The sequence below is a fragment of the Cinclus cinclus genome, chromosome 22 (genome assembly GCF_963662255.1).
Source record: "Cinclus cinclus chromosome 22, bCinCin1.1, whole genome shotgun sequence".
NCBI classification, from domain to species: Eukaryota; Metazoa; Chordata; class Aves; order Passeriformes; family Cinclidae; genus Cinclus; species Cinclus cinclus.
In genome coordinates, this window is record NC_085067.1 from 3,840,957 (window position 1) to 3,866,613 (window position 25,657).

The 25,657-nt window shown below is 49.4% G+C and overlaps 1 protein-coding gene across 1 annotated transcript; it reads right to left on the reverse strand.

Moving 5' to 3' along the window:
• Positions 1-132: 132 nt before the first annotated feature.
• CPD (carboxypeptidase D) lies at positions 133-25,657 on the reverse strand. The gene is made up of 21 exons (XM_062506928.1): positions 24,969-25,657; positions 22,684-22,931; positions 15,391-15,533; positions 14,518-14,687; positions 13,597-13,964; positions 13,024-13,215; positions 11,967-12,134; positions 10,858-10,967; positions 10,336-10,438; positions 9,707-9,849; positions 9,019-9,188; positions 8,129-8,440; positions 6,771-6,966; positions 6,400-6,535; positions 5,552-5,701; positions 5,053-5,148; positions 4,896-4,960; positions 4,606-4,737; positions 4,086-4,271; positions 3,712-3,811; positions 133-3,083 (listed from the first exon to the last, which is right to left on the reverse strand). The coding sequence occupies exons 1-21, from the start codon at positions 25,655-25,657 to the stop codon at positions 2,857-2,859; spliced, it is 4,104 nt and encodes a 1,367-aa protein (XP_062362912.1). The 3' UTR covers positions 133-2,856.

The following is a 25,657-nucleotide window of genomic DNA, read 5'->3' on the forward strand; positions in this document are numbered from 1 at the left end:
CTCCTCCAACCCCGACCCCATCCCAATCCCAGTTCCGACTCAGCTTCCCCGTCCCGCCCGCCCCGTTGTAAGAAAGAACGAGAGAACGCACGTGGACATCAAAATAGTTTTATACAGATTACTGATCTCGGTATACAGGTAGAAAACAGGCGGCAGCGGCTGAGGGCAGAGCCAGGCGCAGCCCCGCGCCGCCCCCTCCTCTGCCGCTGCCAAGAAACGGCGATTCAAGTCCCTTTGAAAATGTACATTTATTTGAAGGCACGAGTGCACGGAGCGACAGCGACAGCGACAGCGCCCGCAGGGACCGGCTCCTCTCGGCCCGGGGCACGGATGGACGGACGGACGGACGGACCGAGGGCGCAGGGAGCCGCTCCTGCCTTCCCAAAGTGCCCAGGAACAGCCCCAGTGCTTGCGGAACTTCCAAGCACGCATCTGAAGCCAAAGCCCGGCACCTCCCTTGGTCCTGCTGCGTAGAAAAGTCTCACACGTTTGCAAAACATCTCAAATCCACTCACCTTAAATATACACATCTACTCCCACAGCTAATTCTGAAATGCACTCTGAGGGAAAGGGCCAGTCCCTAACAGGACTTATTGCTACAGGGACAAAGCAGGGCCAGCTCTGTCCATTACCTGCTGCCAGAGCAAACAAAGCCCAAACACAGCCCTAAGAGCCATTTGCAAACTCGACTTGAAATAAAACTACTGTGCCTCTTGTTAAAGAAGGAACAGTTCAGAGATGAGGCAGGAATAATGCTACTGTGTGCTGGTGTCCTGCACCCCATTATACGTGGAAAAGGGACAAAAAGGGACCAAACCACATTCCTGGCTCAGCACAGCGAGCTGTGAACGGGGACAGAGATGTTCATGGTTCCTGCACAAGGCAGCCAGAGCAGTTCCTTCACAGCACATGTGGGACAGGAGCACAGGGAATGCTCAGCCTCATCTCCCTGTTCCCAGCACACCTCCCCAGCCAAACCTTGTGTTTCCTGCAATTGAATTCCCTGTGGAACAGGGAAGGAGGTGCACTGGTGTCTGAGGGTTGTCTCTGTCCATGCACAGAACCAGATGAAATGATGACCATGGCAGCACAGCTGCAGCCACGTGGCTCTGGAAGGGCATTTCCACAGGTTGGGGTGAAGAACAGCTCCTGCTCAGGTGACAAGGCTCATGAGACTTCAGTGGGGCTGCTCCCCCAGAGACCAGGTCAGAGCCCTGCAGAGCTAACACCATTCCACTTTTGGGTGCAACCCCTCCACCCACAGACACCACGTGCAGGTTTCACCAGTGGGCATCCCCCCAGGCCTCTGGAGGACAGAACAGCTCAGGGCAAATTCAAGGCCTAAGGCTCCTGTACCCCAGAAATAAGTCAGTGGGGCAAGAATTAAAAAAGAAAATGGGCAGCAAGAAGATAAGTGCCTATTCTAACCCCAGCCTTCTGCTTCTGCAGAAAGCACAGGAACATCAGAGATACATAAAGGCTTTGGAAATCAAACATTTCAACCATTCTTTCCTTCTGGACATCCCTTCTATTCCCCACAAATCCCATGTTTTGGGGATGTGTGCTGCAGCTTCTCTTTCCACATTCCTGCCAAGTGCTACACAACAGTATCTGGCTGCTTTTCCCTTCTCCCTCAGCACAGTTCAGCTCTTCCTCACTCCCTGCACAACAGTTGCAGCCACACACACAGGTGGAGCTGCTGCTCCACACTCCAGGGATGCTGCAGGAGCAGAGCAGAGCCAAGCCAGCAAAAAATTTGCTGCCTGCCATCACCAGAGCTCAGTGATGAAGTGGTACTAGGTGGACAGTGGCAAATGGTGCATGTTTTCTTCAGAATTCAGCACCAAAGTTGGGCCACAGATACTCCCATGACCTCTCCCTGCTGCTCCAGTAATGCTCAAATATAAAGCAGTGGTTACATTTCACTGTTTCCTTCTGAATAGTGGTGGATTTGAGCAAAATTGATCAGGTTTTCTACATATCAGTGAATCAATTTGCTTAGAATAACCTCCCAGCTGCTCTTTCAGACACTGAGCTATTGGAACACAAACATGAGAACCCAAACCAACCCATGACACAAACAAAACACAACCAGGGTGATGGGGTAACATTTCTTTGCTCCCCCGAAGTCAGGAACAGCAGCATGGCAGAGCTGGCAGGCAGTGGAGCTCTGTCAAGAGTTCACTGAAGCTCTGACTCTCTCCAGCTCACATCAAGAGCGATGTCATCTCCCCCAGCTTTCAGAAGGCAAAGTCACTCCCTGAAAGTAGTGACACACTAGAGGTGCTCCAGAACCACTGCAGGTCACAGCAACCCACGGTGGGAAAAGCTCCAAGGGAACAGCTGAGAATCAAAGGCCTTTTTTTTTTTTTTTTTCTGGGCTTTTTCTGAGGGCTGCTCAGAAATGTGGAGTCACATGAAGGATCTGGCTTCCCCCAAGCATGTAGTGGAAAATATGAAATCAAAACAGGTAGAGAGACCTTTTTTGGAGTGCTGTGACCATGACCCCATGCAGGTCTTGGGGCACTTCCCCAACATCTGCTCCCTGTGCTGAGATGCTGGGGAAATGCTAAGAGCTCTGCTGGCCACCTGTTAAAGCTGCCTTTCAAACTTCATCATATAAACCTCCAGATCTTGACCCAAAAATGTAACAAACCATGTCCCTATCTCAGAAACAGCCTCCAACACCCACTGTGTGCCTGTACACAGGAACAGAGCAAACAGAGGGAAGCTGGGAGCTCCACCCACCCCTCTGGAGGACGCATCCTGAAGCCAACATTTCAAAACTGAACCACAGGGATTGCCCCCCACCACCGGGTCTGGTCCATGAGAACCTCCCTTCCTGCCCTGGAGGTGTCAGTGTTTGCTGGAGTACAGTGTTTCTTCTTCAGTGTCCGTTTCATCCTGGAATTCGTGGCTCAGGAGGGATTTCTTGGAGCCAGTGGACATCATGCGGATTTCGTCCTCGTAGTCATCGTGGTGCTGCCGGAGGCGGTGGAAGCCATCCTTGTGTCTGTTGGTCTTGATGGAGCACACACACCAGATGATACAGGCAGTAAGCAGCAGGGCAGACATGCTGGCACCTGCCAGAGAGATGACATCAAAGTTAATGCCATGTTCACCCATGCTAGAGGTTCCCAGGCTTGCTAGCATCTCTCCTCCCTCCTGCAAGTCACAACCACTTTCTTCATTTCATTGTGACCCTGCTCCTTCCTCCTAGGCCATGGAGGACAGGAGACCTGCTCCCAGAACACGACACACTCCATTTTCTATGTTTGAAATCTAGGAGATTATCACTAAGCTCCACTACAGAGCACTGAATCTAAACTCCCACACACCCCTCTCCAGCAGCTGCCACCTTGAGAAAAATCAAATAATTTTTTCATGCTCACCTGATGTCAAAACACCTAAAAAAGCCTTGAAGAAGCAAGACCACCTATGCACACAAGCTCTCCTCATTCCAGACATCTCAAAGATACATTTTGGGCCTTCCAAATCCCTGCAAAACACTACTTACTTCCTCCCTCCCTCCTACCAAGCAGAACCAAGGGCTGTTGGATGAGTTTGCAACGACAAGAGTGTGTTCAGAAGGGAAAGCAGGAGATGGCTTAAGCCTGCAGTCTGCTTTCCCAGTTGAGTGGAGGGTCCCTGTCAGCATAAAGTGGTACAGAAAGCAAAGCTAAAAGCTCTGATAAAAAAATATCACTGTACCTGCCACAGTTATAACCAGCTCTCTTGGCAGTCCAAAAATCCTGTTTTCTGTGTCAAACACTATGAACACGGAGCTGGGTGCATCATCACGTACAAAGACCTGCAGAAAGACATGAGAGGTTAGATCATCTCAGAGCTTGGGGATTCAGATAAGAGAGACGCTTGTCATCTGCCCTGGTCAAAGAAAAGGTACTTCCAAAAACCACCCTGCTGTGCTGGAAAGTTGCTCTCCATCCATTCTGTCAAGGCAGAAAACAGCTCCTGATAGCACCTAATCAGCAGCTAAACACAGGCACAACCAGGCAGAGCCCAAACAGGGAAGATTTTATGTGACAGGGAATGGGGGAACATTGCCAACATGGACATTCAAGTACCTTGACATGTTTCTGCTGGTACCCACTGGCTGTTGCATCAATGCTATGAAAACCAGGAGCCAGGAGCACGTGGAAATAGCCACCTTCTTTAGTGTAGACCCTCAAGCCTTCATTCAGAACAATGGCAGCTTTAGAAATTGCCCTGCCACTCTTGTCTTGGACAATGCCATGCACCCCCTTATGGACCTGAAATAAAGCATTTCAAACACTTCACGTTCAGATCCAAACTTACAGTGCATTTGTAACTAAAATGAGATCTGTTTCCCCCCTAAAATACCGCCCTCACCCTCACAATAAATAACAGTGCAAGGCAATACAGCACATATGTTTAACTCATGTCAACACGTGCCCTGGTCACTTGATGCCTCTATTCAATCCATTCCTCATAGAGGATAAATCATAAACATCTGTAATTACACAGCACCAACAAAACCACAGACTCTCCATGCTGCTCTCTTCATGTCCCCCTCCCCACCACTTCACTCCCCGCCAGAATTTCCTCCCACAGACTGCAGCTCACCTCCACAAGCATTCTAAGAAGAGATTTCCTGTGGTCTGCCCACAGGCCAGGAAGCTGTCCAGCACTGGGGAAGTAGCAGCAGCCAGTATAAACAGTGATCTCAGGACAATGACCAAATGTCACGCTGAAATCCTGCAAAAAACAAAACCACAGTTAGGAGGAGAGAGGTTATTAAAAAAGCTTTGCAAAGTGCAGCTGGAGGGGGAGAAGTTTTGCCTAGACATCAGGACAAATATGCTTTTCATTGGTTGTTTAGCAGAGATGAAAAGCCCTGTGCCATGCAGCAGTACCTTCATACTTCCCAGGTGACTGTGCCATTCTGAGCCACGGATCACTCCACCAGGAACATTCTCATCTGTGAGAGCAAAAACACAGCTGTCAGCCAGAGCTGGCCCAGCAGAATCTGCCACAAGCTGACAGGGGGTCAAAGGATTCAACCAAACATACCTGACTTATTTGGACAGCCTGGCTGGCCCAAATGCATCACTGGGTGGTTGTTTGCATACAGAGATGCCAAATACTTTAGTGTTTCTTTGTTCTCCACTGCAACAGGAAAAGTGAGACTTTGAGCATGTAACTCTCATTCCCTGCATGGGCAGATTCCCATTTTAACCCCATGATCCTGTACTAAACAGAGACACATATTGTTTCAGCAGCATTCCTATTTCCTTTAACAACAGGGGGCAGTATTAAAAGCAGACTTTATACTGGTTCTGGCAGAGGAAAGGTTGAAATACTGCTGTAGCATAGAAATTGTAAATGTTCTGATCCCTAGCTGAACCCTGTGAGGTTTTATAGATTTACTTACAGACTATCAACCCCCTCACACAAAGGGCTGAACACAAAGGAGGCTACAGAACACCACAAGCACAAAAAGTCCTTAGAGCATGTGGTTATATGAAACTCTGCAGAGACAGCCTGAGGGGAACCAGACAGTTGGTCACACCTGACTGTGTTGGCTTGTCATAGGGATAAGTGACAAGCAGAGATCCTCCATCCAGAGCAACAGAGAGGCTGAAATCATGGTTCAGTATCAAGTTCTCCATGATGGCTTTGGTCTCAGGCTCTCGTGCTGCTGAGTACCGGGTGTAATTGCCTATAAATCAGAATAACAAATAGAAAAGGGAACTAAGAACAGTTTCCTCTGCTGCTTGAGAGGTCAGAAGTACATCCTTTGTATCTGAAATTAGGTCTGCTGCAGGTATGAAAAGGCCTGTTAGATCTCAGCAGATGCACCTGACTGATCAAGTAAAGCACCCTGTCCACACTATTCATGGGGGGATTCACCTGCAAAGCTAAACAAATGTGCAACACCACTATTTCTCCAAGCTGTTTCATTCTGCAGAAAATATTTCATGTGTGTTTTCTCACAACAATGGCACAGAATTGACATTTACTTAAGGAAGGAGTTAGGACGATCCCAGCCAGAAGTGGGCAGAGAACATTTCCTCCTCAGGAAGGGTGGGCTGACAGTGCTCTGGATACAGTTACATGGAAACCAGAAAAGCATAAAAAAAGGAGACTCTTTCTGGGGAGCATGAACAGAGGGCATTTTTTCAGAGATGAAAGAAATCCATTATGAGTAAAAACACATCAGGTATTATCTGACCTCTCCTATTCCTAAATAACTCTGCTTTGTCTCTTGCACATAAGAGACTGCAAATTGCTGTCTGTAAAGAGGATCTGAGTTCTGGAAGCTTCCCAGCAGCTGTGCTGTCTGGAGCACTCACTGCCTTCTTTACAGGCAGACCATGTAACCCAACGATTCCACCCAACCATAGGGCAGCTGTTTACCTGTGAAATCTGTGTCCAGATCTCTGCCGTGAGCATTGGTCTGGCCTATCTTTGAGGTGCAGCCTCTCTCCTGCGCAACCTCGCGTCCGTCTGGGTTCAGGGAAGGTACAATCACAATCCGTGTGCGGTCAATCAGCTGAGCAAAAGGAGAAACAGCACAAAGTGCAATCAGTAGTGTTCATTTCCCTGGATCTTAACCTAGGAGCTGCAGTTTGAGGTTCTTGTCCTGTGGATCTCACACTTCCCCATTACACACGGAATCCCCGCAAGCCCCAAGCCAGTTTTGGCAGGAGTCTCCCTCTCACAGTGAGCACTGTCACCTCAGGCTACAGATGGAAGGCTCCGAGGAGGTCTTTGGATTGGCCTCTCACCTTTGTAACAGCAGCATTCTTTTTGTAGTTCATGCAAAGAAATTCTGCCAGTGTCAGGAGCAGCTCTGTCCCAACGGGAGCGTTTCCATGAATCCCAGCAACGAAGCGGATCTTGGGCTCCTCAGGCTCAGACTCATTGGGCTTGTTGGAGATTTCAAGGGACCAGATCTGGCGAAACTCCACACTCTGACCCAAACTGCCAAGAGATGGGAAATGGGAGTGTCAGCACAGCAAGAGAGCTGCAACTCCAGCCTGATCTCATGGAGAAATCCTGGTGTGGAAAGGAACTGCTGCCAGCCTCCAGTGGGAGGCTGCAAAGGCAAGAGAATCACAACCAGATCAGGGGGGCAGATTTGCAGCATCACTGAACAGAATTCATTCTGAACATCAGTTTGAACACCAGTGTCTGGGTAGGGGTGTATCCAGGTCCAGATGCACTGAATATCCAATGCCCCATATGCCTCCATACAGCCTATGGGATCATGATTAATGTGGAACTGCTGGATCTTCTGTCCTGCCAGTGGTGGTTTTTGTTTTGTTTCTTTCTTTCCTTCAGAGCAGGATACATCTGGACATCAAACTAATATAAAAAGCAGGACAAAAGAGGCCTGTTCCCAGTAATGCAGGAGCTGTTGCCACAGCCATGCTGTTAAGTTGGCAAACTGAATGCAAGGAAAGCAGGGAACAGGCTCAGGGCTGATGCAACTGCAGGGACAATAGAGGCTACAGATCCAGTAAAGCAGCCTTGGCACCAGCAGGGACAGCACATGAGCACATTGTGCTTGGTTACAACAAGCAAATGAGGCCCTGGCACAAAGGGATTTGAGCTTTCTAAAGCTGACAGAGAGTAAGTGCTACAGGTCACAAAGGAAAGCAGAGGATGGCAGCAGCTGGTCTTCTGCAGGAGGGCACAGACCTTGGCCCAGGGCAAGCTCACACAAAAGTGTCTTGCACTACTGAAATAAAACCTGGAGGCAGACAATGAAAAAAAAGGCCATCTGAGATTTGTAAGTCAAATCTGGTAATTTTTGATGGAGACCCTTCAGCAGGGTGGATGTCAGAAAGGATTTAAATAACAGACAAAATAGTAAGGAGCAGTAATATTTGCAGAAGTCTGGGATATCAGCGCTAGGAATATTGCCAGATCCAAGTATTCCTGGGGAACTAAATCAGGGACAAGCACATGGATGCACCTACAAGGTCCTGCAGCCATTGCTCTGCTACCGTGTCCTTACACACGAGGCTCCCTCCGTGTCAAAGAGCACAGGGAAGGGAGGGATGAGCTCCCCATCTCTGCACTGTGTTCATGAATAACAACTTCACAACATCCCTAGCCCAGGTTGCTGCTTTGTTCTCACCTGGTGAGGTTTGTGATGTGTGGGTAGTTGAGGTAGAGGCCTCGGAGGAACTCGGAGAGGTCCTTGTAGGGCCGGTATCTGTATGGAATCACATCCCTGGAGGAGGTGAGCAGGAGCCGCTCCAGACCGTTCTCAGCAGACAGATCTTTGATCAGGGTCTCAAACTCCTTCTCGTTGGGGTTGCTGGTGTCTGGGGTATTCAAGACCAGCACCTTCCCCTCTTCCACTTTGCTGTCTGTCCGTGAAAGAGTGAAGTTGACCTGCACCCCACCTTTGCTGTCAACTTCCACCAGCTTAGTGAGTGGATCATACCTGCCCAGAGAAAAGAAGGCACAAGAAAACATCAGGCATTTTAAACCTTGGACAAGAAGCTAGTCCCATCCCTGACTACACACCCACATGGGACTGCCACTATTCTCCTGCCCACAGTGAGAGGTGTAGAAATGAGGAGCAAGAACAGCTCAAAAGGACATGGGAACAGCAAGCAGGAGGACAGGGAACAACTCAGGGCCTAACATGGCATTGAGCTGCTTTTGGCTCAGCTGTTGCAGGGTTACATGGCAGACAGGCAAGACAAGTCAGGCTACTTTAACACAGAATTTTGGCAGTATTGAAGTGATCAAGTCACTTCTGTGGGCAGCCGCGTGGAAAAGAATTTCACCTAAAGACACCAAGTTATCCACTCCTAACAAGGGAAGACTGAGTTGTAAACCAGTGCCAGGTGAGCAGTCTGACACCACTGTAGTCTCACACTGCTATCTGTGCACAGGCCAGAGGGCAGGAGAAACACCCATGCCTACGTGTGCTGTAGGCAGGCAAAGGTGATGGAATATTCCTGAGTGGGAAGTCAGTCATGCAGCTGTTTGCTCCTCGTGCTGGAGCTTGCTCACCCTCGGGCAGATGCTGTGATTCTGTACATCCCTGGGACCAGGAGGCGCCAGAAGTCTCCATCCTTGTAGGTGGTCACTGGGTGGTTGATGTCAGCCACGCTGATGGTGGCATTGAGGATGCCCCTTTTGTCCACAGCATCCAGCACAAAGCCCCAGACACCCTGATGAACCTGCACAAGGGAGCTCTGCTGAGTGCCAGCCTTCACTCTGCCTCCCAACCCTCACATTTTCAGCATTCCCAGAGGAGCAAGACTTTACAAAAGGGTTCAGGTTGGACTGGCCAGCAGCTGGCGTGGACAAAGATCACCTGATGAGTACAATGAGCAATTGTTTGGCTCAGGATTTCAGTGCGACACTCTCTGCTCCACACCTTTGTTTGCACACCCCAGGTGTGCAGCACCAGCTCCACTCAGACAGGAACAGAATATAAGGGACATTCCAGTCATAGGAAACCCAAGGTAGTGGTACATAAAAAGCCCCCCACCTGAATCCCCTGGATGCTACTTCCATACAGATTTTTTTGTATGTTGAGAAGAGAGAGTAGTTGAGACAGATTCTGATGGGGGTGATTTCTGTAGAGCAGATACCCAGTCTGGCCAGGAAGCTGGCCAGATCACCCTGTTCCTTTTGGCTTGTCTAAAGCAAACCCCAGAGGGAGCTGACCTTGCCTGAGGTCAAAGCACCTCACCTGTTTCATGAACTGCAGCAGTGAGCGCCGGTTCTGTGCCCAGTACTTGGGCAGCTCCTCAGCTTTTGGGTATTTCACACAGCCCAACTCAATGGTCACTTCAAAGCAGTTTGTATGTAAGTAATTCCAGTCTTGCATCCCACCTACAAAAAGAATGTAAAAGAAGTTTTGACTTCTGAAGTACCACAGCTCAAAAAAAAAAAACCAAACAAAAAAAAAACAACAAAAAAAACCCAAAACATATCAGATACCAGAGAAAGATGAAGTACAGACTTGAAGGCAAAAGGCTTTTACACGGGGCAGGCCTCAAGCTTCAAAATGATGCCAAAAGAGCAGATAAATAACCTTCCTTCTTGTAAATACCTTTCATGCTAATGAAGTGTTGTAAAGTTTTATGAAACTGTTTTGCTAATAGCCAGAGAAATTACACTATAAATTCCTTCCCCTAGGAATAACTTTACCTGGTTTCATTATTTAAGATGTTATAAAAGAAACCTAAGATGTTATAAAAGAAACCTGAGTCCCATCAGTCTCAGCTGACCAGTGCAGAGTTCCTGACTGATCAGTCTACATTATTTACACTGCACCTGCATTAACTTGAAGTGCAGGAGATTGAAGGTGTGTTTTACCTGGAACGTTGTACCACTGAGCCCCATTAGTGATGCCATGTGGGAAGTACTCAGTGGGGTACATATCCTTACAAGGGCTTCCCTGGTACATCTTTGCATTTTCCTACAAAACAAGATGCAACATGTGAAGGTGAGCCCATACTCCACAGCCACAGGCACTCTTGTTCTACCCTTAGTCACACATGCAGGGTTACCAAGCACAGATGTGTGTCTATCACTGCAGCATTGCCTGTACCCACACCCAATCCCAGCATAGATATCCTTGCTCTCTCCTCCCAGCCCATGAGCAGCATTTTCCACCACCCTTAAAAGTGCTTGCACAGAGCTCTCCTCCCTCACTGCCTGCAGACAGAGCATGCTGGGCGTCACTCATGGAATGGGAACCTCCTGTGGGACTTTCCTCCTGTGCCTGCAACACCAGGGACTCACCCCAAAGTGCCTGCACCCACCTCTACCAGCTGCTCAGGAGGTTCCCAGGAGTCAACCTAGCAGGATGTGCCCATTTTCCTGTTAGAGTTTTACCTTGGAGTAGGCAAGTGCCAGCTTCTGGAACACAGCATCATCTGGGGATTTACTATATATGGCTATTCCTTGTTCATCATCATCGAAAGGGTAATTAACCACCAGGGAACCTGCAAAGCAAGCTTTGGCTCATACCTGTGTGCTTTCCCAGTGATCCCTCAGCATAACAATGGAAATTTTTCTCCAGCAAGTGCCAAGCCTTCTGTTTCACAACACTTGGCATTAAACAAAGCATTAAGCCCAGTGGATAGAAGAGACAGAAGCACAGGAAGAGATAACACCACACCTAGGTGGGAAGGAGAACCAAAGCCACAACAACATCAAAGCTTTGGCTCTAACATGAAGGAGGGCTGAACACAACCACATAATAATTGCTTACACAGAGAAGTGGAAGCAAGGGGAAGAATTTCCTATAACATGTATGGTGATTTTGACCCAAATGATGCAGTTTTTCAGCTTTCTGGAGTTTATTGCTGAAGGGTTCCCCAAGGAAGTTGTACTAATGGTGCCACGAAACCCCAGACACCACTGCAGCTGGAGACCTGCCAGCCCCTTCACACCCACACATGACACTTTTGCACTACAAACCAAACATATTGGCAACAAAGCATCCACCTGCAAGTTACTACAGCTACAAGCCAGCAGACAAACTGTCAAGGGAGTAAGCTGTACTGCACAGAGACTTAATTTAGAACACTCCAAAAGGATAATTAAATTACTGCAAATTTCATAGTTCCGCCATGCAATTCAAGGCAGGGAACCCTCAGGACTGCATTCACTCTATAAATGCTGTGAAGCCTTTAACAGCCACAGATCTGTATCCCATTCCCAGACCATCTGCTGAGCAATTGCTGACAAGAGAGTCCATCCCCATCTCCCATATGCTCCCTTCAGAGAAGTGGTTGGGGATCTTCCCAGCAGCCTCCTGAACACTATACAAACGTGTGTGGGGACATGGTTTTCACCCTTTGTTTCCAGTTTCTGCTCCATCTTGCAGCATGAGAGCTCCCCAGTGCACAACCAGAAACACTGTGGAGACATCCCTGCAAACTCCTATCCCACAGAGGAAGACCAGCATAAGAGGAAGGAGCTCGGTTTGAATGTGGTACCTCCATGCAGGTTTGCTGAGAGCACAAATGGGTACAACTTGAGCCAGGCCATGACAGCACGAGTTTCTGGCTGTGGAGGGTCTGTCACGTGGACAAACTGATCTGGAAAGTTCCTGTTCAGGTCATAGTTGTTGCTGTTGTTTCTGCCCACGGTACCTCCTTTGTCTCCTGAAAATGAAACACAAATTCAAGCTCATGCCCTGTGAAGAGGATTCAACCTCTTATTACAGAGTTTAAAAGTAGCAGTTAGTGAAGAGAGCAGGACACAGCAGTGCTGGCCCCCTGCGCCCAGAAAGGGACACCCAGGCCCTCCCTAGCAACTGGCCTGCTCTGAGCAGCAGTGCAGGACCCTTTCAGTGGGTGTTTGCTCAGGCTCTCAGGGGAGTCAGACCAGCAGAAAGGCACTGAACCATGAACAATCTCTGTAGCCAGATGTCACGACCACAGAAACCTCAGAGCTCACCTTCTTAAACTAACCAGACAAGTTCTTTGTTAAACCCAAGCAGAGCTCTGCTTCCAGAAAGTGATTCTGGACAGTCTCTGGTCTGCCAATCTGCAAGAGCCACACAGTTCTAAGACTCTTCTGATGGATTCTTTTGCCAGTTTTAACCTCATGACAAAAAAAAAAAAAAATCTATGTTATCCTTGGACAAGTGCTCTGCAGACAGCCTGGCTTCCACACTGCATTTACTAAAAGAGTGGACCAAAGCACAGCATGCAAGAGCTGTGTCGAAGAAATGTCTTTTCCAAAAAAAAAAAAAAAAAAAAAAAAAGTGCTGGATTAGCCACAAACCATCAGGGGACCCAGACAGGGGCAGCTCACAGCACTGCTAAAGTATAAGAGCTCCTCCCCAACAGCTTCCAGCATCCATCAATCAGGAGCCACCCACTCATCCCACAGCACACACCAAGTCCCTTCCCAGCCTCCCTGTGTGGAAAGCACTCCTGCTCCAGCAAGGCTTCCAGTTTTCCCAGGGACTCCATGAACCCAAAGGCTTGTTCTGAGTAACCTCTTGAGCTAGAGGAACCCCACAGATTTTGTCACAGAAAGTAATACCTTCCTGGGACTTCTCATAGCCATCAGGGTTCATAGATGGCATGATGTGGATCCGTGTGCTCTGGACCAAGTCAGTCACTTCAGGATCTGTGCCAAAGTTCTTGCAGAGGTACTCGATGAGGTTCAGGAGAAGCTCTCGCCCCACAACTTCGTTGCCATGCATGTTACCGATGTACTTGAACTCTGGCTCACCTGCAGACACACGGTTACACCACAGAGACAATAACTACTATGTTACAGCTTGGAGACACCTCACCACCCCGAGCACTGCTCTTGCAGGCTCTGCTGGAGGGCATTTACCTAAAACTCAGACTTCTGCTCCCACAACTCTAAAAAGAACAATGTATCATGGAAGTTTCTTTGTTCTTCTTCCCTAGAGTTCTGTGATCAGCACAGATGTCCCCAGTAATGCTCTAACACAGAGCCACCCACTTTCTAGAAAGGATACTACAAGGAGCACCTCAGTCTCTCCCAAGACGCTACTGCTCCACACTCCTTTTTGCCCTGCCTCTCCCAGTGTAAAGGGTCCGTCACTTGCATTAGCGCCTTGCTAAAAAGGACTTCCCTCATCACCTGGTTCGTGGACACCAGGGTTGTCAGAGATCTCCATGACGTAGAGCTCCCGCAGCTCCACGGACTTGCCCACGGAGTAGAGGCGGGTGATGTTGGGATACTCGTTGGCGTAGCGCCGCAGGAAGATCTCCATGTCCGAGAAGTGGTGGTGGCGGAAGTCCACGGGTTGGATGGGTTCGTGGCCAGAGGTTGGATCTGGGGCCTCAGCATGCACAGGGGTGGGGGTGATGGCAGTGACAGGAGCAGGTGCTGCCGTGAGCTGGGTGACATTAGGAGCTGGTGGCACCACGGTCGGCTGCAAGGAGAAGTTCACTTCTGTTGCGTCTCCCTCCTTCACCTCGATGTTCTCTTTGGTCATTGGTGTGTAACTGTGGAAAAAACAACTGGCTTCAACAAGGAGGCTCTGCAGAACAGGGGCCAAAACTCCCTGCAGTCCCTCCATCACCCCAGCCTACTCACCCCAGCCCAAACACACAGAGATTCACAAGGACCAAGCTGATGGGATTCATCCCACTGCCACCAAAACCAGCTCCACTGCTGTCCTTGCAAGAGTCCACAGACTCAGCAGGGAAGAAGCCCCAGGTGTATCACAGAACTAGCCAAGGGGCAAGTTACAAATCCACGCCCAGGCTTGGGACATCACAAATTCCTGTTGGGGTGGCCCTACTCCACTTCCTCCCTTTGCACAAAAGTAAGATGCAATTTGATACAAGCAGTCAAACAGAAGCTGACAGAAACTCTGTGCACTCAACAGCACCCTGCTGCAGGAACAAATATAGCTGCAGCTCTGAGCTGGAACCATTTACTGCTGCAGTTTCCAGCCAAGCCCCTTAAATACATAAGGTGTTTTGGGGGGGGAAATCCAAGAGAAGGAAGAGGAGCAGCTGGCAGCGTGGCCACAGGCTGCCACAGAGACATTACCCCATCACAAAAGCAGTCACGTTGTAGGTCCCAGGCACGAGCAGCCGGTGGTAATCACCAAATTTCCCTGTTGTGATGTTATGAGCGATACCGGCAACAGCAATGGTCACATTGTCCAGGCCAGCTCCTGTGACTGCGTCCCTCACAAAGCCCTTCACACCAATGTGCACCTGAGGAAGACAATGCAAGGGCGTGGCTGAAGACAGGCAACATCAGGGGAACTGTGTGCTAAGGCAGCAGTACCCCCTCATCCTTCCCCAAAGACAGCAGAGTAGGACAGCTGCCAGGCAAAGGCACCCAAGTGCTCAGCCAAACAGCAAGGACAGGAATTCCAGCATGGACTGGGAAGGCAGCAAGATCTCAGAATTGACCCTCCCTAACAAACTCTCTAATTCATCAACATGTGCAAACTGCAGTATGAACACAGCAGGGTTACAGGCCAAATTCAGCTGCCTCTGATCCCAGCCTAAACTGTCACCTACTCAACTCATACACAGCATCTGATGACAGCCTGCCAGAGGGCTCTGTAAGCCAGGGGCTCAGCAGTGTTGATGCTTGTCAACATCACTGGAGATTCATAGCACTGAGACCAGCCAGTACTTTGCATGACTTCAGGAGATCTCCACCAACAAGTCCCTCTAACACTGCACCTCACAAGAGCAGAGCTCTGCTATTGTGGGGCATGTGGGAGCTGTGGCAGAACCACAGAGAAACACAGCAGCTTTGTAGTCACCAACCCCCAAACATCAGCTGCAGCATCTGTGTTTACCCTACATAGCAAACAAAGCCAGAAGGGCACCTAAACACGGTGCTCCCAGCCCACCATGGACATACAGGTTTCACAGATGCCACCCCCAGCCCAGCCCTCACTACCTTCTCAATGAAAGCCAAGAGAGATTCCCGGTTGTTCTCCCACTCCTTTGGAAGCTCAGAAGTCGGTGGGTATTTGCAGCAGGATAGCTCCAATGTGATCTCAAAGCAGTTGGCCCACACGTAGTTGTAATCCTGCATCCCACCTGAGAAAAGGAGGCAGAGATGTGTCAAGAGCAATGCACACACATCCCACCACAGGATGCTATTTCTCCTTGTCCTTCAGCCCCACACAGCATCTCCCCAGGATGCTGCCCCAGCTCCAGAGTGAGCAGCCTAAGGAGAAAAGTCAGGTCACATTATCGGGACAGCCTATGCTGTAACTGGAACACTGGGCCATTCAAATCAGCCACAGCCAGCTCAAAGTGACAGTCCTTTTGTCTCACTGCTCTGTCAGCTGAACTCATCAGGACAGCTCTTGGGAATTCATACAGGTTCATTTAGCATTTCCAGACACAACAAATCCAGTGTGCCAGGGCAGGCACACCAGATTCTGAACACTCCAGCTGCTGAGTCCTTCCCTGAGTATTCTAAGCTACCTCAAGATTCGCGAGGTCTGCCTGCAAGAGAGGTTACTTCACTCAAAATTAGTTTCAGGTCTTTCATAGAAAAGTACACTGACTATCAACTTGGGAGCTGGCAGCTCAAATCTGCACACTGGAATCAGTTTCAAGAACAACTGTTCTCCCAAAAGCTTCTTAGCAAAACTCTAGACAGGATGAGAACAACGTTTCCCCTTCTCTACTTCCTCAGCTGCTCTTTCCTTTCCCAGATCCAAACATCTGCACCTGAGAAAGGTCCACCTGGGAAAGTCTGAGAAATTTGGTTTCGGCCTAGTCACCAGCCTCCTCTTATGCATTACTCTGTAATGCAGCAGTTTCAAATCAATGTAAGTATGTTGGAACACCTATAGACAGTTTGTTAGCTTAGTGCTAAACCAGCCAAACCTTGGTAAGCACCCGGAAACAGGACTGCACAGAGCTGTTTTCCTGTATTAAGCTCATCTTGCTGTTCTTGCCCTTCAGAAAAACCACAGGCACTGCTATGAATCAAAAAGGTCACCTTGTACCAGCAAGCGTCCTGACCCCATTTGCTGAAGTTTACATCCAACCCTCAGCAAACAAAGCTGTTCCTCAAACAGGACTTGAGGGCTGCAGATACCAACACTCGTGATCTGGAGCCCAGACTTGTGCATGCTGCTGAAGACTGCAAATGTTCGCCCCTCTAAACATTTATGGGAGCTTTCAAGAGTAAAAAGGACATTCTGAAACCACCATCATCTGTGAAACAGGTTTCAGAATCACCCTGCTCAACCCCACCACATGACAGTACCCAGATGACCACATGAAAGGATTGCTCCCACCACCCAGCCAGACAGTTGTGTCAGTAAGGAAGACACATCACACTAAGCTTTTTGCATGCTGACAGAGTCTTCTGGCTTACACAAACTTATTTAGTTATAACACAGGCAGAGTGGTGGGCCACAGCCTTGGTCATCACTTCCTAGACAGTTCCATCCCAACCTGTACAGCAGCACCTGCAACCAGAGCCCAGAGACCTCCACACCAACAGAATAGGGTAACCTGGACACAGGGGCCCAGAGCCTCTTCTGGATGAGTTATGGGAGTTGAAGTGACTCTCAGAAGTCCCTTTCTCAGAGAACAGAGATGCATTTTCTCCACAGGAGGCAGATGCCAAGTCCAAGAGAAGGAAAGCAGAGAGCTGTGGCATATACCATGGCACCAGCCTGCAGAGCCCCAGCAGGAAGGTCGGTTAGAAATGCAAATTCTTTGCTTGGCCCACTGAAGTGCTGCATTAGCGCTGTGCCAATGGACCTCATTTACTTTGAGCAGTTTCCTAATCATTCAGAAGCCCCTTGAAGTGAGGTACCCTCCATGGCACCAGCCAATTAACCAGCCAGAATGGATCAATATCCTGATGCAAACGCACTGCCTGGCATTGGCAGGGGCTGTGTTAATGCCTGGTCAGAAACAGGGGAAAAACAGCAGCACTTGACCAAGCAGAGGAGGCTTCTACCAGAGGTCAGGCTCCACTACTCTGAATTCTACAGCCCCACTGCAGCTGGGTAAAGCAGGGATGGACTGACAGCATAAAGTAGGATTCAGAACAGGCTCCTGGGAAGACGTGTGGGATGGTGCCACAACAAAAGATGCCACAAAGATGTCCCAGTTCCTCTCAGTTCTCCTGGGAGTGTGCTGCTAAGGGAACATGGAGCTTTCATTGTAACAAATTAAACCTCACTCACAGCCAGAAGGAGAGCACTGCAGCTTGTGCACGGGCTGACATCAAAACAGGAAAGAGACTTTTCTGTTCAGCACAGGGGGCCACAACATGCTGGAGGATTTTCTAACTCTCAAACTCAGTTCAAGGGGTTAGAGAAACAAGGGCTGTGAGTCTGATCCACCCTCAGCTTCATTCAGCTCCTGTTACCAGGCTCAGAACAGACATGCACAGCAGGCTGCTCTCTCTCCAGTAAACACCACACCGAGCAAAATGATTTGCCAGCCCATAACCATCTGCTCCTAGCAGGACGTTAATGCATTTGAAAACATCCAAAACGTAAACCAGAGCCATTATGAAACATATTTAGTGCTTCATCTGCCATTCAAGCAAATTTAGGACAGATGCTCACCCATAATAGAGCAGCAACAGACTAAATTAGAGCTTGCTACATCAGTTCTGGCAAAACTATCTCTTGAAGAAAGTAGTCCACTGCATTCTTGAAAATTTGGATTGTATCCACTGCACATATTTGGCCTTCACATGGCTCTGTTGCAGAGCAGGACAGTTATTTTTAAAGCATGTGGAATTACGTACTTTCCACATACCATCTGCACAGCCTCCCCTGACAATGCAGAGAACCAGAGGGATAAAGAGGGACCTGTACTCAGCCTGTCATTAGCAGGGCAGTACACCCACGGAGCAGAGCAGAAAATAGACACCTGAGGGAGAGAACTGCCAGACTACAGTGCTTCTACTCTGTTTGGGTAATATCCGGGATAACCCATTGCATTTACTTCAGCATTTTAATCACAGGGTGTCTTTTAGCCCACATTGTGAAAAGTTTCAGCCTCCCCATGAAGCACCATTCCTCTTTTTATCAGTCAGCAGCTTAGTGTCACAGCAAATCAGCTCCTGGCTGGCAGTAGGTCACAGAAATGCTCAGAACAAACCTCTCTCCTGCTCTGACCCACTCCCTGAGCATCAGGACTGCACGTCAGGCAGGGATCCCAGGCCTCCTGCAGCACTAACATTGCAGAGCTCACGCTGACAGGGGGGCCTCTGCTCCCTGCCAAGCTCAAACCAGGAGAATGCAGCTCTATAGAGTCAAGCCTGAGGATCCAGATACCATAAATACTCCACGTGCTAGGAGAAGCCTGCCAGGCCAGTCAAGAAGGACTCTATTTTCAAACTGCACTATGCAGAAAACTAATTCCAGCTCTCACTGGAACAGCCATCAGCAGATAAGGAACCTGCAGCTAAGTTAAAGCAGAAAAACAGTCATGTCTGCTTTGCAGAGAGAGCAGATGGCACCAAGCAAGCCGGAGACATGAATCAGTATGTGGCACAAGTTGCAGACTCTGCTCAGAACTGATTATCTCATTGCATGGGACTGACTGAGCACCAGCACCAGGCAGGCAGAGGAATGTTCTGGTCCATTAGTCTGCAATCATTAAAACTCAGAGGAGGTGAGGTTTGGGCCTCCAACAGCTGCATGACCCTGAGCAGCCTGGCCCAGCAGCCTTTCCTTAAAGAGAAGGGCAGAGTCCCCCAAGAGCTGTACCAGCACAGCACTGCCCAGCAGCTCATAACAGATGTGAGAAGAGGCCTTAAGACATTCAAACAATAAAGCCAATACTCTCAAGAAGAAAAAGAACTGCAGCAAGACTTTTATGAAAATACAAGCACATAAGTGCAGTAAACTGTGCATATCCCCAGAAAGACAGGGTTGAGAGCTTTTACAAGAGCTCACTCTGTGCAAGTGCCCTCTGCCATGCCCAGGAAACAGAGGCCACCACAGTGATGCCCCACTGTTCCCAGCACTTATTTTAACTGCACTGAGCTGGATGCCACTAAAAGCTGGCTGGAAGCTCAGCGTGGCTGGCAACCACAAACAAAACAATCCAGTAAGCACACAGGTAACCAAAATCCACTTTCAACCTGAGCAGTACCTCCCAGTTAACATCAGAAACATCTCAAACATCTGGACGTCAGAGAGTAAAACTTGCAAGAAAGTATCTTTTAGGAAGGAACTGCATGTAAAAACAAATCTTCCAAGGCTGCCCACAAAACATGCTCATTCTGAATTCAGTTTCTGATCTGGATCTCTTCACACAAAGGCAAAGCACATCCTGCCCACAGATGAGAGTGGTTTCTCAGCTGCTCTCCATACCCCAGCACAACTTTGCATGTATTCCCTTGATCTGAACCAACCACTCGGTAGTTAAAACCCTCAAAGGTTAAAAAGGAAGAGAAAGAGCATGCACACCAGAGATAGCCTCTAAAAAGCATCCCAGTCACCAACGTGCTTATCTAGAGCAGCTGGAATGCAGGAGCCAAATTCAGCTGTCTGGCAGAGATCCAATCCTCCTCTGTGCACACTTGACCTTAGCAATTACTCTCATGGTTTGTACTTGCCACCTCGATCTGACACATGTAAGGGGCTGTTTGCAAACTCAAATGGAAGTTAATGGAGTCTGGCACCAGCATAAAACTGAACTGGTAACTCCAGGCCAATGAATCCCGTGGCAGTTTGCTCCCCAGCACATTTGATTTCGCATGATAAAATGTGGCAGGAAAATTTCCACCTGTTGAAACACTATGTTCTCATTTCTTTGTTTTTCCTGGCTTTAGCTCACTTGGAGCCTGCAGGAGTCTCTCCTGGCACAACCTGATCTGGAGGCCTCGAGCACGAGCCCCACACTGCTCACAGAACCGTGAGCTCTGGTTATCTACCTCTAGAGACCAGCTCAGGGACTGGGATTTCCCAGCCTCATTTCACCACACATTTCAACTCTGCAATCACTGGGAAAGGCCTCTCGATCCAAGCACAAGCCTCTGCAGTCTTTGGCACAGAGCTGAGCAACTCAGATGACTCAAAACAGCCTCTCTGATGGTTTTGCTGCTTCTGTCACAGCACTTACAACTGACTCCCCTCTGTCTGCTCTTCATCCACTACTAAAAATAAACATTAAAACCTACAACCCCGAAGGGGTGAACTGATACAACATCAAATTACATGCATGGTATTGGTCAGCTCACCTATGGTCTCCCTGGGTTACACTCTACTTTAATTCCTTGGCTCTGGGGGAACTGCTGCTGTCACCCTCAGCAATGTTCCACTCTCAGTCTATGTCAGTGAATCCTCCCTGCAATCTCTGCCCATGAGTTGCCTACAGACATCAGTGATGAGCCCAAGACTGTGGCTTGTCACAGAGAAAGGGCTTATTTCTGCAGAGACTGGGTGCTGGAGGCTATTGGATAGATATAAACCACAGTGATGGCAGCACAGAGCAATCTGGTCTGCAGTTCACACTTTTTATTTCCTGTGAAAGGAAAATTATGCCATTTCTTTTTCTTTGCTGCTGGCAGAGCAAAGGCAGCCCGCAAGGTTCACACACCAGTGCCACAGCCACCAACCACACAGACAATCAGGAGGATGAAAAAGTCATCCCTGCAGTGAAAAATTCAGCTCTCTGGGGTCAGGGGAACACAGATCCAAAGCTCTGAAATAACCTTCCCCTCAGGGCACACCCACCCCACTTCATTACAAGGACAGAAGACCTCAGAGCTGCAGTTAAGAAACTTCCCAACTGAGGTGTTTGCTGGTAACGACAGGCACCACAACAAGGCAGCACAGATCATCCAGGATATCCTGTTCTTCACAAGCCAAATTACCGGATTACACAAACTTTCCCCCTGCTGTACTTCTCACAGCAGCAGAATGGACCTTGAGCCAGCAAACACCAGGGCTGGTGTGCTCAGCAGGGTAGAGGGAAGGAGACAGCTGGTAGAGAAAGAGATCAAACCACGTCTTATTTGAATACGACATCTTATTTGCCCAGTAAAATCCAGGGGAATGATTCAGCCACTGCTAAAAATCAACCCTTCCTCCTTCAGCTCAGAGATGATGTGTTCAGGCCCTATAATGGATCCCTCTCCAGCCTTCCCAAGCAAGCTGGATGCAGGATTAACACAGGACTCTGCTGCAAAGCGCATGTTCCAGAAGGACACTGTCTTACCAGAAATCACTACGCTGTAAGCTCTGAAGGATAAACAACACTGGCTGTCACTACTTGCTCAGCACTTCTGCCATCACCCCTCAGCCACAGCAGAAGGGAAAAAAAGCAGAGCAGCAAAGCAACACAATTTCTTGAGATCATTTCTGCAATTTTTTTGATGTGTTCTCACCACAGAAGTTCCTGCCCTGCCTGGTGAGGCCATGGCTGTACAACATCCACCAAGGAACAACAGCAATGGGCAAACTTGGGAGCTCCCTTTCCCATGAGAGCTTCTCCTCACAAAAATTATTATTTAAATTTTCATCCAAACCAACACACACAGTGCAACCCACTGCATAGCTGAGCCAGGCTAGTAACCTCCACCCGCACAGGCGGAGTGGTGGCACCAGGAGGTAATTTGCTCCTATTCAGCTCACTTCCATGTGCAGCTGCATAATGAAGGGATCAGGAGCTCTCCTAGAGGCTCCTGCAGGGCAAAATTAAAATCCCTTCTAGATCTCCTACATTGGTGGATAAGAGCAGGTCATGCAGGCTGTCACCCTCCACACACAGCTCTACAAGTAGAGCAGTCCATGGAAAAGCTGCAAATCCAACTTCTAGCAAGAACTCCTTGGTTAGCTCACAACATGTACCTAAATTTTACACAGTTTTACAGCAGGCTATTCTTTAATCACAAAATTACAAGTTCAGAGGTTAAAAGACCTCACAGAACATTGGTGCTGGTTTAATACCTTTTACAATAATTTCCTCTTTCCTCTATCAAAATTTAGCAACTGTCAAGAGACCTGCAAGAGTCCATTTGGCAAATGAAGCCTCCCACATGTAGGACAACTCTCCACCACTTAAGGGGGTCAAGAAGAACCCTTTAATTTGCTGTGATCTCTTCTCTAAAAACACCTCCCAAACTGTTACTCACCTCTATTCATTTCAAGCTGCCAGAACACATCCAAAGCTAAAAATATCACTTATCCCCTAGTCCTTTCCTCTGCAATAATCACCACTGGATTTGAGTTCTTAGGTGAGCACAGCTTACCTTCTACATCATACCACTGGGCACCATTTGTGATGCCATCTGGGAAGGTCTCTCCCTCCTCTCCAGGGCAGTTGGGTTTGCCAGTTCTCATGATGGGGTGATGTGATGCATAAGCTTTTGCTAAATATTTGAAGACTTCATCATCAGCTGATTTACTGTAGACTCCTGTGAGCCTGTGCATGGGAGAGTCATCGTAGGGGTAGCTTGCCACCACAGAGCCACCATGGAGATTGCCAGAGAGCAGAAACCTGAGGTTGGGAAGGAAAGGGAGAAAAAGTCAGACTTGAAACTTTTCAACAGGAAGTTGGCAAGAGCCACCCAACCAGTTATTTTGCTGCTTTCCCCCCACAAACCATGCTCTCAGGAGCCTCCAAACTCTATTTGGGACTAATGAGGCAAAATGAACATACTGGAAGATCAGTTCTGGAGATGGAACAGGGTTTTTCTGCAGCCCAAGACCAAGCCCCCAAACTCAGTGACAGACAAAGCAATGTACACAGTTCTTGTCAAGCTCTAAGTACCCCTGCTATGTGCAACAGAATCAACTCACAAATAAAATCTGTATGTGAGAAAGAGCTGTTAAAACCCCAAACTAGAAAATATAGCAGGGCATGCTCCATATCCCCTTTCAGTTTGATCACAAGCAGCACAAGCATTTCAATGAATCTCAAAGGTAATTTTCTCTGTTCTCCTCTTCCCACCAAGCACTGAGGGGAAAAAGAACTCTCCTGTGCATTTGCTCAAACGGGATTTGGTTTCCATGCAGAGGTAACGTGACCAATACTTCTACCTTGCTTAAAATAGTGCACACAAATTACATTACACCCAGTATCTCCCTTTTTAATCAAACAGTTCTGTTTACCCATTCATTTTTCTATCAGCAGTTATGTTAGTCTAACAATTACACCAGTATTAACTGGTGCTGCCAGGCAGAGGGACACACAAAGCACCACGTTCTTCCTGTTTCACATTGGCTGATAGCAAATCCCACCTCACATACTAGGAAAAAAAAAAATAAAACAAAAAGATCAAGGTGCAAGAGTCTCCCTAGTAACTAATTTTGAGCTGAACCAAATCTGGAGGGATTTTAGTGACAAGTGCTGCACCAGAGCTGTCCTAAAAGATTCTTGGGACAAGCAGTTACTGGTGAAGTTCCTGAAATTCCTCTGGAGCACCATCCCCATGGGCACTGCCCTCCACCAAGTTTTAATAAAGATCCTTTGTTCATGCAAAGTTTGTTTCCTAAACATGAACAAACATTGTACGTGTTGGTTGGAGTCAACCAACAGCCCTAGAGTGCACTGTCACCCCCTCTTCATCTCTTTCTATCCCTGTTTTAGGAAGAAGGATACAGTTTGCTGCAGTGCATTGCTGCTTTCTCTGCACAGTTTCCCACGGTCGGTTGCAGTGACCTTTGTAGTCTGGACTTTACAGAGTTCTCTGAAGAACACATGGCAAATGAAGAATCAGTGCCCAGCTTGGCCACCACATTTTCTGGGGCTGCCCCAGACCCCCACACCAGAGGTGGGCTTTAAAGGCACTATCTGCCCTCCTGGGCTGCCCCACTCCAGGCACAGCAGCTTCCTCCTGTGCTACCCTTTAGGATTGGGAGAGCCAAAGGGGTCAGAATAGATGCTCAAGGCTCAGCCCCAGGTGTTTCAACTGAACACATGCGGAAGGCAGCTGTAGGAACAGGGCCTGTCTGTGGAAACGCTGCTGCATAAAGCATTATTGCTAAATCCAGGGAAGATCCCATGGAACACAAAGATGAGGGGAAGACACAGCTGTCCAACACAACTTTGTTAACATGGCTGTACATAGACACTTAACCCCAAATACTTCCAGCACCTCACAGCTTGTGGAGTAAGCATTATTGACCCTAAGAGCAAGACCCATTGACAAAGCTCACAGCGAAGCAGGTGAGAAGTTCCCAGCAACAAGGTCGGGAATATAGGAGATGCAGATGGCCATGGAGGCCAGAACACCTGGGTGCATGCAGGGCACAGGCTGTGCCCGGCGGGGCTGGAGCAGCTCCTTGGCAGCTGCACAAAAACTGCGGCCACCAAATGCTATCCCAAGCACAGGATGGTCCCGGCTACGATGAAGAGCCAGCGCAGGGAGGCAGGCTGGGGATAAAGAGGTGGGGAAATTACTTCTTTTCCCTAGGCCTTGCTGCGAAGCACCGAGAAGGGCTGGAAGCTGGCTGACATCCACTGGGAATGAGTCCGAGGGTCTCCCATTCCCCGGAGCGGCACGCAGGGCAGGGGGGACTGGGCAGCACTCACCTGTTGCGGCGCATCCAGTCGATGAGCGCCTGCACCTCGGGCACGGGCTCCAGGTTGGGCTCGGCGTCCCCGAACTGGTCGGGGAAGCTGCGGTTGAGGTCGCGGCCGCGGCTGTTCTCCCGCCCGCCCTCGGCGCCCCCGCCGCCGCAATCGCCTTCTTGGGCGCGCTCGAAGCCGTCGGGGTTGAGGCTGGGCAGCAGGTACAGGTCGGTGGTGTTGAGCAGGCGGACGATGCGCTCATCGCCGCCGGCCCAGCCCAGCACCAGCTCCCAGGCCAGGCGCAGCAGCAGCGGCCGCGCCAGCGGCTCGTCCCCGTGCATGTTCCCCACCAGCTTCACCTGCGGCCGCCCGGGCAGGGCCGCGCCGCCGGGCGGATCGCCGGGGCGCTCGGGCTCTAGCCCGGCCGTGAGGCGCAGCACCCACAGCGGCCGCTTCTCCACCGACTGCCCGATGCTGAAGAGCCGCACCAGGCCCGGGGGGGCCGTGGCCGCCAGCGCCCGCAGCGCCTCGCCCAGCTCGGCCGAGTGCAGGTACCGCAGCGCCTCGCCGGGCGCCGCCGCCGCCGCCTCCGCTTTCTTGATGTGAGGGGCGCGGGCCGGGCCCTGCAGCGAGGGCAGCGGCAGCAGCAGCGCGCAGAGGAGCGGTAGAAGCCGCGGCATCGCCCGGAGCCCCCGCGCCGCGCTCGCCAT